We start from the raw sequence: 19,821 nt of genomic DNA on the forward strand, positions 1-19,821 counted from the left end.
AAAATTCCATAGTATTTCTGTAAAAAATTTATCCATAAAAAATTTTTCCAATCGAAAGAAAAATCGAAAAATTTTGAAATTTTTATAGAACAATATTGTGACCGAAAATTCATTCTCGTTGCATACATCTCATTAAGGTAAAACATTATCTGAAACAACCATGTTTTAAAAAATTATAGATAACGAGATATTTGATACTTAATATCAATAAATTTTGAATGCCCTCTCAAAAATTGAATGGACGTCGGTCAACCCTTAAGAATTTTTTTCGAATTTTTTCGAAAAAAAAATATTTTCAGAACAGCCTTAACGGCTAAGATTTAGGAACAATGTTAAGTATCAAAAAGAAAGGAGGTCTGATATAGACAACATATATCGTTGAAGGTTGAAAAAATCTCTAATATTTGAGCCCAAAATTTCAAATTTTAATTTTTTGAAAAAGAGCCACCCGTATGTACGTTTATTTGAGAGGAGGAGGATATTTTTGAAAGGGTGAAACATTATGAATAATGTTAATTATATAATAATATGTATTATTATAAAAAAGAAAAAATAAAGCACGTTAAAATTTTTCTTTCTTGATTTTTTACAAAATCTACTTAGAATTATGCAAAATATGACTAAATAATTATAAATTTCAAGTTAAATTTTAATTTTGATAAATAATTTAAATTTCAAAATATCAAGTTCAGTTCGACTATGTATGTAGTAATTCCTCAATAAAGTGCCAAAACCTATTAAAATATATGAACATTTTCAACATTTTAATGTTTTTATTTAAAAATTTGTTGGAATATGAGCTTCAAACAATTATTATGTAAATAAAAATAATTAAATATATGTATTTATTCGTATTACAACCGTAGTAAGTCGATTCTTCCTTTCTTCTACTGAGTTTTGAATTTGATTTCGAATTGTAAAGAGATTCAAAGGGAAAATACTAGCGGATAAAAACTACCTCCATGAAAGGGTCATAATGGACTCAAGTTGTATTTTTTGATATTTTTTGCTTTTCGAGCCTAAATAGGTAGCCAAGATAATGCCTAAAAATAAGGTTCTAAATTCTGAAGTTTACATGATCCTCTCGTGTGCACCCTTAATGGATGACTTGCATTTGAGTATTAATCTTATATACGAAAAAAAGAGATCTGACATTGTGTCAGATCTCAGTAAAAGTGACATTTACATGTCAAAAAAATAGAATGAGTTTAAGTAATTAAAATTGAGGGTGAGAGTAGTATTGTATGAAATAATATCTCTCACCCTCCAATTCATCCTATGGCGCCGAAAAAATTTTGGTGAAATGCGACCACATTTCACCAAAATTTCTCGGCGCCATATAGAGAACTAGAGCCTGTGAGGTACTGATACTATCCATGTACCTCGCAGGCTCTAGTTCCAAGCCAAAATGGCTAAAAATTGCCCGCAATTGTTCACATTGCGGGCAATTTTTAGCCATCTTGGCTGGGAATTGGAGGGTGAGAGTAGTATTGTATGAAATAATATCTCTCACCCTCCAATTCATCCTATGGCGCCGAAAAAATTTTGGTGAAATGCGACCACATTTCACCAAAATTTCTCGGCGCCATATAGAGAACTAGAGCCTGTGAGGTACTGATACTATCCATGTACCTCGCAGGCTCTAGTTCCAAGCCAAAATGGCTAAAAAATTGCCCGCAATTGTTCACATTGCGGGCAATTTTTAGCCATTTTGGCTGGGAATTGGAGGTGAGAGTAGTATTGTATGAAATAATATCTCTCACCCTCCAATTCATCCTATGGCGCCGAAAAAATTTTGGTGAAATGCGACCACATTTCACCAAAATTTCTCGGGCCATATAGGAACTAGAGCCTGTGAGGTACTGATACTATCCATGTACCTCGCAGGCTCTAGTTCCAAGCCAAAATGGCTAAAAATTGCCCGCAATTGTTCACATTGCGGGCAATTTTTAGCCATTTTGGCTGGGAATTGGAGGGTGAGAGTAGTATTGTATGAAATAATATCTCTCACCCTCCAATTCATCCTATGGCGCCGAAAAAATTTTGGTGAAATGCGACCACATTTCACCAAAATTTCTCGGCGCCATATAGAGAACTAGAGCCTGTGAGGTACTGATACTATCCATGTACCTCGCAGGCTCTAGTTCCAAGCCAAAATGGCTAAAAATTGCCCGCAATTGTTCACATTGCGGGCAATTTTTAGCCATTTTGGCTGGGAATTGGAGGTGAGAGTAGTATTGTATGAAATAATATCTCTCACCCTCCAATTCATCCTATGGCGCCGAAAAAATTTTGGTGAAATGCGACCACATTTCACCAAAATTTCTCGGCGCCATATAGAGAACTAGAGCCTGTGAGGTACTGATACTATCCATGTACCTCGCAGGCTCTAGTTCCAAGCCAAAATGGCTAAAAATTGCCCGCAATTGTTCACATTCCCATCTTTTGTTGGTAAGACGAAGAATATGAAATAAATTATGAAGAAGATAATGATGAATAAAATATCACTTTTTATATTTTTGACACGTAAAGTTGTCACTTTTCTGTCAAACTGTTTTTATCGTTTTCGTATATAACAGAATTTGGGGTTGATCTATATGGAAATTCCATTCCTCCAATATGATTGTAATATCTCAACTAAAATTGGCTTATTTATTATATGAAAACTTGAATTGCTTGATCCGAATATGAAACCAAACATATCAGACAACAACAGGTTGATATTTTTGGGTTGTGACACTCAAATACTAATTTATATGGATATGTAATATATTTTGTTCCATATTTTAAGAAGTTATATAGTTGTGACAGTGCCAATACAGATTTTTTCATGTCAGAATCATATCAATTGATTCTCAAACGATTCTTTCATAATTTATAGGTCCAAATATAAATAGTTGCTATTGCTACATAATATAAACAATTTATTAAAATTACAAAACATTTTGCTTACAGAAAGGATTAATAATATTATCTAGTACGATTCCGCTATCTGATGGCTTTAACATGAAACAAAACTGCTCCCCTAAAATGAATATACCCGATGGATTTTGTGATATCACTTTGTCAATTCCTAATTTTGATATATTTCCTATGCATGCCATGAATTTTTTAACAACTACATCAGCATTACATGTTGGCTTTTCACCAAATTCTTTGTATGGAGGATTTTCTTCTAAAATTAAATCTCCAATTTCATCAACTGGGGAACCCGAGTCAGCAACTTCAACGAATCTTGCAAATTCCATCAAATAATATAATGCAAGTGCCGCATCTTCACTTAAATATCTAATATCAAATTCTCTAACCGTTTTTTCGATGAATTCACTAAAAATTTCTTCGATTCCAACAATTTTAGCAGCTATCGATCTCAAACATTCTATTGCTATTTCAATAGAAACCTCAGAAAGATTAGATTGCAAACCGAGGTTAACCAAAGCTCTCAAAGCTGATGGTTTCTCCATATATTGCTTGTATTTTCCTCTAAACAAAGGAGAAGAGCAAGGAACTTCATGTTCAATTTGTCTTTGAAAATCAAATTTCATTTTTTCACAATTTTTGCAAATTTCTAGGCTTCTTTTCAACACAATACCAGAGAATAAATCTTTCTTGGTCTGTTGGTCGCATTTTGGTACATTTTTTCCATACATTTTTTCTAAAGCTGAATTCGTAAAAATTTGCTGCGGTTGGTTAACGATTTCTTTAGCAAATCTAAACATTTTGTTTGATCTCATATCAATAATATACGAAGCCGATTGAATATCGTCGATATCAATTTCAGTTCTAATTTCTGGTTGATTTTTCATAGATTTATCAGCACAAGCAGCCATTGGGCAAACAAATTTCAATTGTTTTGTGGTCAGAAGTAGTTTATTCATATGATCTCCGATCGCCCATTGAATTTGTTCATCTGCCATATAAGTTTGGAATAATCTTATGATTTTAGATGGATGTAACGATAAAGGTTCATTTGTAAACATTAATTCTTCAAAATAAGGAGTTAAAAAAGAATCAATTTCGTTCATCCAATTCAAAGCAATTTCTGCTGTAATAACTTGTGATCCAAAGAGTTTTAGTAGTTTGTAGATCGATGTCTGTGTTTCTGGCTCCTTGTTGAGTAGCGTTGCTGATACAATGAACTTGATTTCGCGTGGAATTTGTCGAAATCGAAAAGAATAAAAATTTTCTGGTAAAAGACTTAAAACAGGGAATCCGCTTGATAAAGAATGACTAAATTGAGCACGTGATCTTTGCAAATCCCATGTGAGTAGATGTAATTGTTCTTGTATCACAGAGAGTTGAATATCTGGAAAATTTCGTAAAAACCATTCTTCTGCGATATCAACGTTTATTAGATCTTCTGATAGGAACGAAACGATATTGTTTATTTTGATGCGTAAATTGTCAAGTTTGTAGTTCTCCATTACATAATTTATGAATGAATTTACTCTTGTTGTTATTTCTTCTGGTTTTTCTTTGAATTTTTCTATTGTCAAGCGTATTTTATCTTGTAAATCGACATTGTTACTAAATAAATTCAGCAATTTCGTGTAAATTGTTTTAGAATTTACTGGATTTGTTTTAAATTCGTTCAACAAATTATAGAATTGTCTTTCACAGTCTTTGTCAACCTCGCACATCCCTTTTATTTCATCAATTATTGCACGAATTTCTGTGAAAAGACTCATTCTAATAATTTGATTTTAAAAAGTGACAAGAAAATTTTTTTCAAAAAAATATGAATGATGATTTGAGGAAGGCCGCGTTTAGTTGTCAGAGAAACAACATCACGCTTCTTCAAACTTTAGTTCCATCGCATGTAAAAGTTAGTGATTTGATACCTCAGATAAAACTCAATCTTTATAGCCGATCTAATGTCCCTCTTCTTTGTATTGCCGCTGCATACGGATCTCTTGATTGCGTTAAGTATCTTGTTAGTATGGGAGCAAATATTGATGCTACTGATAACTCAGGATCAAGCGCCATTCATTGGGCATCGCTAGCTGGTTACGAAAAAGTATTAAAGTTCTTGATTGAAAAGGGTGCGAAAATTATTTATTCTCCTTTACTGATTGCGGCACGCTATGGACGCCTCGAAGCCGTATCAGTTCTTTTAGATTTTGGAATTGATATGGTTTCAGTAGATCCTGTTGGTCGTACTGCCCTCCATCTCGCTGCTTGGTTCGGTCATAATGATATTGTCAAACTCTTATTAGCTAAAGGCGCCAAACCGGATGTTATAGATAATGCCGGTCGTACAGCTCTCCATCTTGCTGCTTGGTTTGGTAATGTACCATCACTTCAAGAATTAATCTCGAAAGGCGCACCTCTCAACCATCAAGATAAGTCAGGAAATACAGCATTGCACCTTGCATGTCAAAATAACCATAAGGATGTAGTTACAATCTTATTGAACGCTGGCGCTAATACAAAACTCAAAAACGCGCTAGGTTTAACAATTCTTAATATCGCGGAGGCGGATGACAAGCCAGAAATTCTCGAAATCCTTCAACAGAAAGAAGGCGAAGATACAAAGCATAGAGGCCTCATTGTTGACAAGAATATGCTCCACGAGCAAAGGTCAATGCAGAGGACACTCGACGAAATTGCTGTCGCGCAAGAAAAAAGATCTCAAGATATACATCAGCTCCGTGAAAAGCTGGACCAGCACGGACAGAGACTTATCCAAATTAATACTATGCAGAATGAGCTAAAGCATCAGATACAAGAGATGGAAGATGTTGCTAACCAAATTGCAGCAAAGATTTCAGAATTAATACCAAAGAAATCTTCAAGATTTACAATGACACATATACTAAAGTAAATATGCTTATTTATTTTTTACTATTACATATGATTTTCATATTCCTTAAATTAAGATACATTTTTTTGTTCTGATAACATAATTAAACTCAAAACTATTGAGTTTTATATTTAATAACTTACTATTTAGAAATTTTGTCTGCAATTCATAATTTTTTCAAATTTATTCTCTAAATAAGATAGTTTACGGCCAGAAAAAAGAACCGTTGTTGTATGGATGGATTGTAGAAAACAATTAATCAAAATTAATTTTTTGTTTAATATTATAATGTTCGCAAAATCTCGAGTCTAAAATTGAACACATTAATCACAATTTTTCTGTGGATGGAGACAATAAATTGGGAAATATCATATCGTACTTAGGATTAAATTTATCATATATCATATCATACTTCTTTACGTGAAACATCCTTTTTAATACAGAGATTAGAGTCTCATCAGATTTATTGCAAATTGCACCATTTGAAAGTAGTAATTTGGTGCATTCTTTATAATTATTTAAAGCTGCAAAATGCAAAGGAGTATGTCCATAAAAATCTCTATGATTGAGAATTGCACCATGTGAAATTAGAAACTTGGATGTTAACCTACAATTATAAAGTGATGCAATATGAAGCGCCGTATGTTCAACAATATCTTTTGCATTGATGTTTGCACCAAATGAAAGTAAATATTTGCAAAGCGATGGAATTTCAAATATGGGTGAATAAACAAAGCATATGTCAAAATCTTTAGTTTGATCCATATAAACTATAAATGCTTCAAGATTATTATAACATCCACATTTTTGTAAATCGATCTTTATATGATATTCATTCATCAAGAAAGAAACAAGATAAATGTCGTGCGAAATAAGTGCGAAGTCCATGCATCCATCATCTGGTTTTCGACATTTCAAACATTCACTTAAGATTTCTGCATTTCTTCCTAAAAATGAAAACTCTAGACATTTTTGAGTGATTTTTGATTTAAATTTCGTTCTTAAAAATTTGAAGCAATCAACTGCTCCATGGTAACAACATAATTCAAGTAATGAATATCCAAAGAAACAATCTGGATATATTTCGTTATCAAGACTTTGATCTTGATCAAATCCATCCATTTCCGTGAAATATATGAATCTTTTTAGATCGTTATCCATAATTGCTCTGTAAATTGTATTTGATGAATGTACATCGAAATCATTAGTTATTTTTATTTGGAACTCTTTATCCTTCCCTAACTTAATTCCATATTCTTTATAAAATAGGTAACTAAGAAACTCTGGGAAATCTAACTTATTGAGTATATGATGATAATCAACTATTAGCTTCGCCAGTTTCAAATATGATTTCATATAGCGGTTATTATATGGAATGATTTTTAAAATATCTTTGAAGATTTTGTCAGGTGGACATTCCTCTGAATCAATCAAGACAGTTTTGATCATTTTGAAAATCGAGTTGAGTTCTTCTTCATTATCCGTTTTTAATCTAAAAAAATGATCACGGTAAGAAACATTTTTGTAATTAATAGTATTCTAAATAGTAATAGTATTAATTTATTCAAACAGAAATGATTTTTTTGAAGATGAAAATTTTCATGGGGAAAAATTCGCAAAAAAAATAATAAAAATTAAATTCCAGTGTGCTGTTCTTGGCACCAAGAAAGGAATGCAGGTGTTTCGGGAGGTGTAGGGAAAATACCTAAAGGTAAGTTGATGTTTTTAACTTCTTGAGATTCTTCTGGATATTTCGCTTCAATGTCTTTTAGTTGAGGTTCAATCACCATAGAGAAATGAAGTATTGATACTTTTTCTAATTTTCGACTTATACTTCTTAGAAAAACAATATTTTCTTTGCGAGATTTTAATTGTTCGTTTACCATATCAATGGCTTGTAATCTCGCTGCTTGTATAGTTTCTAGTTCTGAATGTAGCTTTTTGATGTAATTTGCTGGAGATTTTGTGATTTTCTTCGATGAAGTGATTTTTTTAACGAATTCAGATCTGATACCAGAGTGTTCTGGCGGATATTCTTTCATATGTAAAACTGAACCTCGAAGTTTTGGCTTTTTATTCCAGTAGTCGTAAATTGCTTGAATAATTGGATATGGTACTGCATTATCAGGAAGTAAATACATAACTTGCGATATTTCTGGTATCTCTGTTACGTCATCTCTAACAATAGATTCAATTACTAAAAATATATCTTCTAATTGTTTTGTTGTCATTTTTATAAATTTATGGGTATTATTAAAGTTTTGAACAAATTCAATATCATCTGTATCTGCATAATATTCCATTTTTTCAAAGAAATCTGTATCGTAAACGAAACATCGAGTTGGAGCTTTCCAAAATGTACGAGATTTCGAGTAAGAAGTATGTTCAACTCTATTTCCAGTTGGAGTTGGAACATATCCTTGCCCATGTGTAGCATTTACAATGTGCTTTTCATTTTGTTCGTTTGCATCAAGTTTTTCTAGCGCAATTCTCTCTTTAATCACAGTATGATGCTCATTAAATTCATCAAATATGACGGCAGGAACTGATGTTTTGATTGAAATAGGAAATTCATCAGGATTAAATTCTTGAAAGTTCATTTATTGCCGCCAAAAAATAAAAAAGTGACAAATATGAGTAAATTAGAATTTAAATTAAAATACAAAAATTTGCATTGTTACGAGTATCCTATCGTATCTATTAAGGGTTTCGTTTTGCGAAAAAACATACAATACGCAATTTCGCTAAAAAAACATTTAGCTAGCAATTTCGACCTTTGACTCCACTCAAGACGTCACTTTTTTAATTTTGCGGTATCATATTTTTGGAAAATCTTTATGAATATTATATAAAATTAAGGGTTTCGTTTTGCTAAAATTGTCACTTTTATAGCATATTTGTTTTTGGATGTTTTGCGAAACCAAAAAAAAACTATGATATACAATGTGTGTGTAAAGAAAATACTTTATTTACTAGTTAAAAAATCATTTGGTATTGATCAAGTTATTTTTTCTGGATAAGATATTATATGGATAATTGGATAGAAAATACAATTATATAATCTTGTACCTGGTTTAATTAAGCTAATTGTCATCAGAAACTTGTAATTTTTATGAATTTCAGATTTTCTTTTCATTACTGCTTTTCTTAATAGGTCTGTAATAAACAGAAATTCATCAAAAGTGACAGCTCTCAATTTTTTGACATTTGTAAATTCTAAATTGAATGAGAAAAATGAAATAATACTAAGCATAATACAATATTCTAGATTTAATTATAATTAGGAAAAAGTTAGTTTTGAGAGTACTTTTCATAGGCATATAGAATGAAATCTTCTGAAAAATAATATCACATAAACTCATATTATTTTCTAATATATAACTATTTTATATAAAAATCAAATTCAATGATCTTAAAAGCGAAGGATAAACCTCAAAATTTACGAATATAATGAGTGGGAATATAATGCTTATCTATCATAAAACCATATGAAATATCAATTTTTGCTTTACGCCTAATTTTTGACGACAATTAGCAAAAAATGTTAAATGTTAACACTCAGTCCATTTGAATATGAAAAATAAAATTGACTTTGATTAAATGTTTTTATTTATCATGCAATTCTTCTTGCGACCAAAGATTTGAATAAAAGTTCAAAAAATAAGATAGCTTAAAAAATAATATACGGTAGTGTTTACTAATAGATGAATAGTATATAAATTCTATTAAAATGGATTTGATCCAAAAAAATATATAAAATTTGATCATAAATAAAATCGTTTTAAATTACTTCTTCATTTAAATTATAACAATTATTTTTGGTTTTACTCACACAGACACCGTGGTTTTTTGAGCCGGGAAATAAATAGCGCAGACAGTTTCTACATATAGAGACATGCTTATACTTAGAGTTTGACGGGAATCTAAAGTGATTTTTTTCTGCATCGCGAAATCTAATGCAATCTCAAAATCATGAAGAAACTGCGAATCGGAGCGCAATTTTTTAATATGTTAATATATAAAGGTACCCCTACTACTGCAAATGCTTCAAATGAAAATCTAAGAAATCAGATTAATTTGATCACATTAGTATAGTATTGGTCAAACCAAAAACTCATATGTTGATATATAGCCTATGGATATTCATATTATCTACTTTTCATTGAATTACATAAGATTTAATAATCTCATAAATATTCTTTTTAATTTTCAGAATTCCGTGTGCATTTAGATTGCCCATACCTGTATATAATAATTCTAGAATGGTTTGGTTAGATATTAAGTTTTTTAGATTAATATTTTAACAATTTGATAAAACAAGCATTTGTTCCATTTTAGAATCGCCATTGAACTCTAGATTGACTAACATGATGTTGTATGATCAAATAAATTCTAACTTCATGAGATAAATTTTGAAATTAGAAAATGCGATATCTGACTCAAATATTTATCTGAACACATTTAACATTCAATGATAAACTAAAGTACTATACAGCAGATTCGATTTGGCTTATATTTTATATAATCAACAAATAATCCTATAAAATTGTGCTATTCACGTTGCTCAAAGATGTATTGAACATTCCCTACTTGTGTATTGATAAAATTAGATATAGATTCTAATGTAAATCGATATTTTGAAAATTCATATATATTTTGTCTTGGTTTGGCATTTGATCGTGTTGAAACCGGAATTGCAATATATATCATCTAAATATATAACTATCAAAATATGAGCTATAGATTTTTAAATTATTCTCCTGAATATGAGTGACTAACATAATTATATTGAATTGAGTAGTAAGAATCTTAAATATTAGAATCTGACGATAATTTATTATAACTGTATAAAGGAACAAGACTATAAATGATGATGAAAATAAAGATTAAATTTAAATCTGAAAATTTGAAAACATTAAGTGTATTGTGCACTCTTGTCGGTCACAGTGTCTCATTCCGGGAGACATTGTCACTGCATGTCTCCCAGAATGATATCAAGTTCCCCATTCATAACTTGAATGCGGAACTTTGACCGACAAGAGTGTATTGTGCACTCTTGTCGGTTGAAAGTTCTGCAATCAGAAGAAGATTGTTGAACAATCCGCCATTCCAGGAGGCATGAGCTTGTTATCTCTCCTGAAATGGCACATATTTGATAATTCATGGAGCAGAACTTTGCACGCAATCAGACAAAAGATTGCGACAGAGTAACTGGGAAGACAGCAACTTGAAGCGATAAGCTGCTTGGGTGCTGTCTCCCAGATGCATCTGTCGGGCAAAGTCTCAAAGGAGCAGAACTTTGCACGCAATCAGACAAAAGATTGCGACAGAGTAACTGGGAAGACAGCAACTTGAAGCGAAGTTTTGTTTTCGAGTCTTTGGTTAAGAAATCTTAACAAAAAAACAAAGAAAAAAATCAGATAAAGTTGTCAATAACTTCATCAGTTAATGCTCACCTATGGGAGGTGTTTTGCGGGAGCTGGGGGTATCTTGGTGAGTACTCAGGAGGCCAAGAAGGGCACCCCAACCGACATTATCCTGATGAATTCAGTTGTCAACCATTCTGAAAACCGCCGAAACCGTCGTGTGTAGAGAAATTGTTTAAATTTATTTTTTTCAGATTTAAATAAAAATAAGAAATGTTTACTATTATGGATTTTGAAATTTTTTTAAATTAAGAGTAGGAGATGAGACAAATTTAAATTTTTAAGAAATATTTGGAAGGGCGTAAGATACGCCAACTTAAATATATTATCAAATGAGAGAAAATCACTCAACAAAAAAACAATTCTTTCAAAAAGTTTGACATTGATCTTTCTAATACATATTTTTGGAAGGGCGTAAGATACGCCAACTTAAATATATTATCAAATGAGAGAAAATCACTCAACAAAAAAACAATTCTTTCAAAAAGTTTACATTGATCTTTCTAATACATATCCTATGGAAGGAGTTTACATTCTCAAAATAAAAACCAGTTCAAAATCTTATTATTCCTTGAATAAAAATCATTTAATTTCAAATCCATTCCAAATCCTTAAATCTGTATTAAAATCATTTTGCCAACAACCAATACAATACAAATTACATTTCCATATATCTTCTTGTCCATTTTAATTTTTTATCTCATTTTATTTAATTTTATTTAAAGCATATAGACATCGAGATCCTTTACACATAGTTATATAAAAGTCAAATACATAATAAATTCTTAATTCTAGAGATATCTCAAAATCTCATTTTTTTAATTTAAAATACCTTTCATTTTTCACAGTACGATCACAACAAACAAGCCATTTACTAATTAACACATATAAGAAAAATATCAAATTACAAAACAACTTTCAATATCATTCGCATCAAATTCTATTTTTTCATAATTATCAACTACATGTTATTATATAATATATGTCGGCGCATATTCCACTCTATACAAGTGTCAGACACACTCACACAAAGCTGTGAGATTCATACCTCTATCAGTAGGACTTCTCAAATCAAGAACACATATGTTTCACTATCGCACATCTGTGTAGGATCTAATTAACCCTTTGGACTGGTACTTCAAAATTTGATAATTTGATAATTTCATGTGATATCATCATTTGCCTTTAAAACAACTGTGCGTTAAACTAGACACGTTTCTCTATCATAATGCAAAATATCAAAGTTTGGGAGATTCCCAAAGTGTCTGAAACTGATCATAAGGGTGAAAAACCGTTTTCCAGAAGTTGGGAACGTAGGGTATCTTATTCGATTAAAATGAAAAGGGAATAGTTTCATTATGCTTTAAATGACAGCCTTATAATATAATCATAGTTTTCGCTCAATATGCAGCATTTTTTTTCGAAATCTATGGTCAATATCCTAAATACTGATTGCTTTGCATTCATATCTCTTACATTTTCTATACCCACATCAATATTCATTGCTATTCCTATCTTTTTCATTTTTGTTTGTTTCTCATAATTTCTCAAAAAACATGATAACTTGATATTTGTAAATATCATACTTTATAACGTAAATAAGAACTTGACCTATTAAGAAAAGCAGTAATGAAAAGAAAATCTGAAATTCATAAAAATTACAAGTTTCTGATGACAATTAGCTTAATTAAACCAGGTACAAGATTATATAATTGTATTTTCTATCCAATTATCCATATAATATCTTATCCAGAAAAAATAACTTGATCAATACCAAATGATTTTTTAACTAGTAAATAAAGTATTTTCTTTACACACACATTGTATATCATAGTTTTTTTTTGGTTTCGCAAAACATCCAAAAACAAATATGCTATAAAAGTGACAATTTTAACAAAACGAAACCCTTATATCTATAAAAGAATAAATGACAAATATGTTGTGGAAATATAAATATGTAGTTATTAACATAATATTATAAATTAAAGTTGAATAGGGGGTGTGGCTCAGTGGTAGAGTGCGACTTTAGCATAGTTGAGGCCGGGGGTTCGATTCCCCCCATCTCCATTTTTTGAATTGATTTTTTTTTCCTCATAAGTGAGACATTGTTTTTAGCTTTGAGATCATATTTATTGATGAATAAATAGATTCCATAAAGTTACCTTCTGTTGCCCTAAATCAGGACAAGTATCTAATGAATGACTAGTAATATCAGATTGCCATTTCGAATCTAACATCCAATAATGTCCATCTTAAGAAACATATTAGAATTTTTGAAAATATTAATTATGTTATAGCATAAGTTTATAAAAAATTATACATGAAATATATCACAACTTTTAAAGAACAATAAAATACAAATAATCATTATCAATCATCATTTTGAATATTGGCTGTGCAAAATGTCAGTAAAGTTTCAGCTTCTCGTTGAATTGTTTCAATTGGCGAATCTAAGCAATATTCTAATGCTTCTATCAATTTTGTAAATCCTGCTGACTCATCTACATTAAAATTCCGCTTGACATGATCAACAAAATATGAAATATGAGTACTCATCACTAATGCGACCCTTTCTGAATCAAATTGAAGGATCTCAAGCATTAATTCAAATACAGGTATATCTAATATCTGAATCTTATCGTTAATTGGCATAAAACGGACAACTGCCCACAAAAATGTCAACATTTCCAATTTTGTTTCAGCATTCATATTTTCGTAGTTATTTGAAACAATAGCTATTACTTTTTCATTAAGGAACTCATCCATGACTAATTTAGGAATTTTTGCGATGAAACTATTTAAAAAACTATAAATATAAATCGGAGCATCGCGATTCCTGTAGAAATGGGATAAGGAGTCAATAAATATCCTTGGATCGAATATATCAATGTACTTCTGTGGAATAATAATATTTCCTTGAACAAGAGCTGAAAGACAACTACAAGATAGTATAACACGATTGCAGACTGTTGAATTATTACTAAAATATTCAATTAGAATTCTAAAAATGTCAGTATTAAACAAGATATCTTCTTGTTTTCTGGAAATTACGCTTAAAAGGAATCTATTAAATGGTTCTATTTCTGGGAAATCAATGTTGAACAATTTAGTAATGATTTGAACGATTTGATCAAAGTATTCATTAAAAATTTCGTCTTCTAAGTCATCAAACAATTGAGTTAGGGCTACAAGACATCGACACGAGAACTCATTATCTTTGAGAGTATTCGTATCGAGTTTGTTATCGGCAAAATTTATTAAATTTGCAATAAAATTATTTTCTATTAGTGTTTTTCTCATATTTTCATCAGATAAGGTCATAAGCAATATTAGAGATATCTGTCTGTATACTGTAATATTGTTGTTGCTCATGAAATAGTTAATAAAGCCTACATAATCTGTTTCTGAAAATTGTTGAAGCCCAATCCCTGTGCTTTTAAGAATTTTATATATATTTTCTAAGGAAAGCTTCTGGATGTAAGGAATTTCAATTGACGCTATTTCCATTAATTTATTGATGATAGGATACTTTATTAGTAAATCTTCTGGTAAATTATCTATCCATGACATGCATTTATACATATTTTCTAAGTATCTTTGGATTTTATCTATCTCTTCTTGTTTTAATTCGAAAATTTCCTGAATATGTTGTCTTATTTGGTAAACAAACGTAGATTCTTCATTTATTTCATCTGTATTAGTCATCTTTCTATTTCCTTGTCCCGAATTTGATTTGAGATTTGGCAACCAAAATTTATTCATTATACATTAATTAAACTGAACGCTTTTGCTAATGATTGAATATGTGTATGTTTAAAAATATAAAATTAGAATAGACATTAGAGAAAAAAAAAATAAATGTGGTATTTTTTTGGTGTCGGCGTCATGACGGCATCCCGACGTAAACCATTCAATTTTCAATGATTTACGTCATGACGCCGAAAAAAATTGAAAACTTTAGTATCATGAATTTTTTTCCAAATGTGAACTTTTTTTTTTGCTGAATAACTTTTTATACAATTAATTTCCAGTTCATCCATTTAAGGGTATGATAGGAAATGATTCGTATATTATCGGGATAGCATTAAATCTTTGTAATTTGACAAAATAATTTGAGATTCATCGAGTTGATTCCGAACTCCAAAAAACTCGATTTTTTAAATGTAATTGAAAGAACTTTGGAGGAATATGTATACTCATATGTTTAATATAATTCATATATTTCATAAAATTAATACACATTTCAAAAGCATTAAATACGAAGATCTGGCTTTGGTAAAGGCCAACGCCTGAAATACAATCCTCAGGGCCGAATTTTGAGACGAATGTCCATTTTATATATATCATTTGAATAACTTCATATAAAACACATGTGTGACCTCACCCATATATAAATGCTTATATTTATCCAAATATGATAAATATAATTTGTATATACTATATTTCATCTTGTGCGTATCAATTATGATCTTCCCTTGGATGAGTTCTGATCATTGCCTAACATTCAACAAAAAATAATTTTTCCTATAACCATTTGTTTAAGGGTGCACACGAGAGGATCATGTAAACTTCAGAATTTAGAACCTTATTTTTAGGCATTATCTTGGCTACCTATTTAGGCTCGAAAAGCAAAAAATATCAAAAAATACAACTTGAGTCCATTATGACCCTTTCATGGAGGTAGTTTTTATCCGCTAGTATTTTCCCTTTGAATCTCTTTACAATTCGAAATCAAATTCAAAACTCAGTAGAAGAAAGGAAGAATCGACTTACTACGGTTGTAATACGAATAAATACATATATTTAATTATTTTTATTTACATAATAATTGTTTGAAGCTCATATTCCAACAAATTTTTAAATAAAAACATTAAAATGTTGAAAATGTTCATATATTTTAATAGGTTTTTGGCACTTTATTGAGGAATTACTACATACATAGTCGAACTGAACTTGATATTTTGAAATTTAAATTATTTATCAAAATTAAAATTTAACTTGAAATTTATAATTATTTAGTCATATTTTGCATAATTCTAAGTAGATTTTGTAAAAAATCAAGAAAGAAAAATTTTAACGTGCTTTATTTTTTCTTTTTATAATAATACATATTATTATATAATTAACATATTCATAATGTTTCACCATTTCAAAAATATAATCCTCCTCCTCGCAAATAAACGTACATACGGGTGGCCTCTTTTTTCAAAAAATTAAAATTTGAAATTTTGGGCTCAAATATTAGAGATTTTTTCAACCTTCAACGATATATGTTGTCTATATCAGACCTCCTTTCTTTTTGATACTTAACATTGTTCCTAAATCTTAGCCGTTAAGGCTGTTCTGAAAATATTTTTTTTCGAAAAAATTCGAAAAAAAATGAGAGAGGGTCAAAGTTGCTATTTGTCACTTTTCCACAAGAATATAATGGGGAAAAAGTTATCATATAGTTGATCTCATTCACTGAGGTGAGAGATGCATGTAGTGTAATTTGATAAACAGTGGGATTGCTGCTCTAAGTCCTAGGTTCGAGACACATTGGCTTCATTTTTCTCTTTTTTATTGACGTAAACTATTCAATTTTTGTGTTCTCCATTCAAATTTCAGAATTTTTTTTGCAGATTTCACGCTACATTCGAAGTTACCTTTTGTAACAACCACCACTGCCTACGAAAGACGAAAGTGTGTCACGATTTCACCCGGAAATCCGACGGTTGTTTAAGAGTAAGCACTTTTGGCACCTACTCGAAAAAAAATTCTTAAAATTCAAAAATCCCTTAATTCCTGAGGATTTTGGAAAAAAGTTTTTACATGAACATGTGTATATTATATGAAGTATATTGATAAGGTAAAAATCAAATTTTATTGCATATTCATTGAGAAAATAAACTAACGACTCCCTCAAAATTGAGAGGGTAATCCTCCTCCTCTCAAATAAACGTACATACGGGTGCACCCTTAATTTGAAAAAAAATTGAGACTTTTAGTTTAAAATTTTTTTCACTTTTGAATAGGGCTGTACAAGATTTAAAAAAACATTGCCGGGTTACCGTAGAGGCCTAAAAAAATCGCGCCTCGGCGGCAAGCCGCCTCGGCATTAAGAATGCGCATCTAAATTTTTATATGTCCTTCTTTCTTTTATTTTTCCCTTCCCTTTCTTTTCTTTTTCTTTTTTTTCCCTCCTCTTGCTCTCATTTACCTTTTTTTTCCTTTTCTCATCATTTTTCAAAATTTTAAATTTTTATCAAAAATCCTGCCTATAAAAGCAGACTATGGAACCTTTTAATGCCTCTTAATCAATATTATACAGCATAAAGCATATTAAATGAAAGTAATTACGTATAAATTTATTTTATTATCTTATTTATTAATTCTTTAGCATGTATTGTTTAATATTAACTTTTCTGTACATTAAATATGATATCTCCAAAGTATGAATGCCTTGTAACGAAACGAAAACTTAATTTTATGTTGAATATTTGTCACAAACATTAGATTATTAAAATATATGTTGGATATCCCTTAGTATGAGACTTCATGACTCTTGTAGTCTAACGTGAGCTTTGGATTGCAAGCTCTGTGGTTAACGAACATAAATTAATTGTAAAGTTTTCAAAAATTTTCATCGTTTCTATCAGCATCTATTTTTCCTTTAAAATAATATATTTGTATGAATACAATATTTAGTAATTTTTTTATTTCCCATAATTTCATTCAAAATTTCAGAAAAAATTAATTTCTATTCAATATTATTTCAGCTTCAAAACACTTCATTCTTATAGATGTTGATTCACTAAAGTGTGATACTCAATGTCTTATTTCAATGAAAATTGTTCTGCAAATTTATTTCACTTTTGACCTCACTTTTTCCGTAATTCAATTTTTTACTTTTAATATTTTAGATCTTCATAATATCATTTGAAAAATTAACCATATAAAAAAATCAAGTTAACAATTCACTTTTTCCGTAATTCAAAAATCAAAAATATAAATAATATATCTTTTTATCAAATATTATTATTATATTCTATGAAAAATGAGGTCCGGAAATTTTGCGGATTCCCGTAACTCAATTTTACGGAAAAAGTGCAGTAAACTATTCAAAATACGGAAAAATTGGTGTAAACTAATGATTTTACGGTAAAATCACGGAAAGTCCCGGAAGAATATATGTGCCTATATGAAATTATACAAAAATGAATCAAACGCATTTTAAAAGATTGTTCTTGTATTATAAATGCTATTCGCAGATTTATTAGTTGAAGAAAATTACCAAATTTTTGCCGATTTACAAAAAATGATTTACAAAGCATATTTTTATAAGGCTTTAAAAATCTTTAAAATGTGACCGGTGACGGAAATCCATGGTAACCAACCGCGGTTCCCGTTTGGAATGCCATACTTTTGAACTTATACTCAAGAAGTTCTGCTGTTTCTTTACTATTATGTTCTGTTGCATAATGAAGAGGAGTTTTTCCAACTTCATCTTTTTCATTGACATTTGCATCATGAGAAATAAGAAGTTCTGCTGTTTCTTTATAATAAAAATATGTTAAATGATGAAGAGCAGTTTTCCATTTATATCTTTTTCATTGATATTTGCACCATGAGAAATAAAAAATTCTGCGACTTCTTTACGATTATAATTTGCTGCAATAAGAAAAGGAGTTTCTCCAGAATTATCTTTTTCATTGACATTTGCACCATGAGAAATAAGAAGTTCAGCGTTTTCTTTACAATCAAAATTTGCTGCAATATGAAGAAGAGTTTCCCCAGAATTATTTTTTTCATTAGCATTTGCACCATGAGAAATAAGAAGTTCTGCTGTTTCTTTACAATTATATTCTGCTGCATTATGAAGAGCAGTTAGACCAAATTTATCTTTTTCATTGATATTTGCACCATTTGAAAGGAAATATTCGCAAATTGATGATATGTCAAATATCGATGAATAAATAAAGCATTTATTAATATCATTTGTTTGATCGAAATAAACTAAGAATGGCTCAAGATTATTATATTTTCCGCAATATTCTAAATCGATCTTTATATGGTACTCATTCATCAAGAATGTAACAAAATCAATGTTGTGTGATATAATTGCATATTCCATACAATCTCTAACTGATGAATATTTCAGACATTCACTGATGATTTCTGAATTTCCTCCTAAAAATGATAATTTTAAACATGATTGATTTATTTCTGAGTTAAATTCTGTTCTTATAAACTTGAAACAATCAGCCGCTCCGTGATAACAACACATTTCAAGTAATGAATAATCCGCTTGAAAATGCGGATATAACTTGCTACAAATTGTTTTATTTTTATAAAATCCTTCTCTTTCATATAAAATTTATTACATGAAAAAGCACTATGAAATAGCTGTCGAAAACAATGTATACAACGATTTCGGATATAATTTGTAAATTTTAATTAAGTTTATATATACAAAATATCATAGCAACAATATCGAAGTCGAATGCAATCAGATATTCAATCAGAATTTTGTTATATAAAATTAATTTTATATTTTTCCTGAAAACGATGGTTCTGGTACTGTGAAAAATGTACATATTAATGAATACTTTT

General features: G+C 29.9%; 6 protein-coding genes and 1 non-coding gene across 7 annotated transcripts, besides 9 other annotated features; 2 read left to right on the forward strand and 5 right to left on the reverse strand.

Annotated features, from left to right (window-relative positions):
• Positions 1 to 255: 255 nt before the first annotated feature.
• Positions 256 to 1,096: a mobile genetic element.
• Positions 1,097 to 1,290: 194 nt separating this feature from the next.
• Positions 1,291 to 1,399: a mobile genetic element.
• Positions 1,400 to 1,540: 141 nt separating this feature from the next.
• Positions 1,541 to 1,649: a mobile genetic element.
• A 389-nt stretch (positions 1,650 to 2,038) lies between these two features.
• Positions 2,039 to 2,147: a mobile genetic element.
• Positions 2,148 to 2,287: 140 nt separating this feature from the next.
• Positions 2,288 to 2,396: a mobile genetic element.
• Positions 2,397 to 2,516: 120 nt separating this feature from the next.
• Positions 2,517 to 2,578: a mobile genetic element.
• A 355-nt stretch (positions 2,579 to 2,933) lies between these two features.
• On the reverse strand, positions 2,934 to 4,688 carry TVAGG3_1001400 (uncharacterized protein; the record flags this gene model as incomplete). Its single annotated transcript, XM_001328960.1, has 1 exon — positions 2,934 to 4,688. The coding sequence occupies one exon, from the start codon at positions 4,686 to 4,688 to the stop codon at positions 2,934 to 2,936; it is 1,755 nt and encodes a 584-aa protein (XP_001328995.1).
• Positions 4,689 to 4,743: 55 nt separating this feature from the next.
• Positions 4,744 to 5,845, forward strand: TVAGG3_1001410 (protein ubiquitination; the record flags this gene model as incomplete). The annotated part of the gene is made up of 1 exon (XM_001328959.1): positions 5,132 to 5,824. The coding sequence occupies one exon, from the start codon at positions 5,132 to 5,134 to the stop codon at positions 5,822 to 5,824; it is 693 nt and encodes a 230-aa protein (XP_001328994.1).
• A 285-nt stretch (positions 5,846 to 6,130) lies between these two features.
• On the reverse strand, positions 6,131 to 7,252 carry TVAGG3_1001420 (protein kinase protein; the record flags this gene model as incomplete). Its single annotated transcript, XM_001328958.1, has 1 exon — positions 6,131 to 7,252. One exon carries the CDS (start codon positions 7,250 to 7,252, stop codon positions 6,131 to 6,133), a length of 1,122 nt encoding a protein of 373 aa, XP_001328993.1.
• An 18-nt stretch (positions 7,253 to 7,270) lies between these two features.
• TVAGG3_1001430 (uncharacterized protein) lies at positions 7,271 to 8,409 on the reverse strand (the record flags this gene model as incomplete). Its single annotated transcript, XM_001328957.1, has 1 exon — positions 7,438 to 8,403. The coding sequence occupies one exon, from the start codon at positions 8,401 to 8,403 to the stop codon at positions 7,438 to 7,440; it is 966 nt and encodes a 321-aa protein (XP_001328992.1).
• A 553-nt stretch (positions 8,410 to 8,962) lies between these two features.
• Positions 8,963 to 8,999: a mobile genetic element.
• A 4,225-nt stretch (positions 9,000 to 13,224) lies between these two features.
• On the forward strand, positions 13,225 to 13,296 carry TVAGG3_1001450. The gene has a single exon. It is a non-coding gene; the product is annotated as a tRNA-Ala (tRNA).
• A 219-nt stretch (positions 13,297 to 13,515) lies between these two features.
• TVAGG3_1001460 (armadillo (ARM) repeat-containing protein family) lies at positions 13,516 to 15,037 on the reverse strand (the record flags this gene model as incomplete). The annotated part of the gene is made up of 1 exon (XM_001328956.1): positions 13,600 to 14,991. The coding sequence occupies one exon, from the start codon at positions 14,989 to 14,991 to the stop codon at positions 13,600 to 13,602; it is 1,392 nt and encodes a 463-aa protein (XP_001328991.1).
• Positions 15,038 to 15,771: 734 nt separating this feature from the next.
• Positions 15,772 to 16,608: a mobile genetic element.
• A 632-nt stretch (positions 16,609 to 17,240) lies between these two features.
• Positions 17,241 to 17,433: a mobile genetic element.
• A 1,348-nt stretch (positions 17,434 to 18,781) lies between these two features.
• On the reverse strand, positions 18,782 to 19,495 carry TVAGG3_1001490 (proteasome regulatory particle assembly; the record flags this gene model as incomplete). Its single annotated transcript, XM_001328955.1, has 1 exon — positions 18,782 to 19,495. The coding sequence occupies one exon, from the start codon at positions 19,493 to 19,495 to the stop codon at positions 18,782 to 18,784; it is 714 nt and encodes a 237-aa protein (XP_001328990.1).
• Between the last annotated feature and the right edge of the window lie 326 nt (positions 19,496 to 19,821).

The sequence above is a fragment of the Trichomonas vaginalis genome, chromosome I (assembly GCF_026262505.1).
Source record: "Trichomonas vaginalis G3 chromosome I, whole genome shotgun sequence".
NCBI classification, from domain to species: Eukaryota; Parabasalia; order Trichomonadida; family Trichomonadidae; genus Trichomonas; species Trichomonas vaginalis.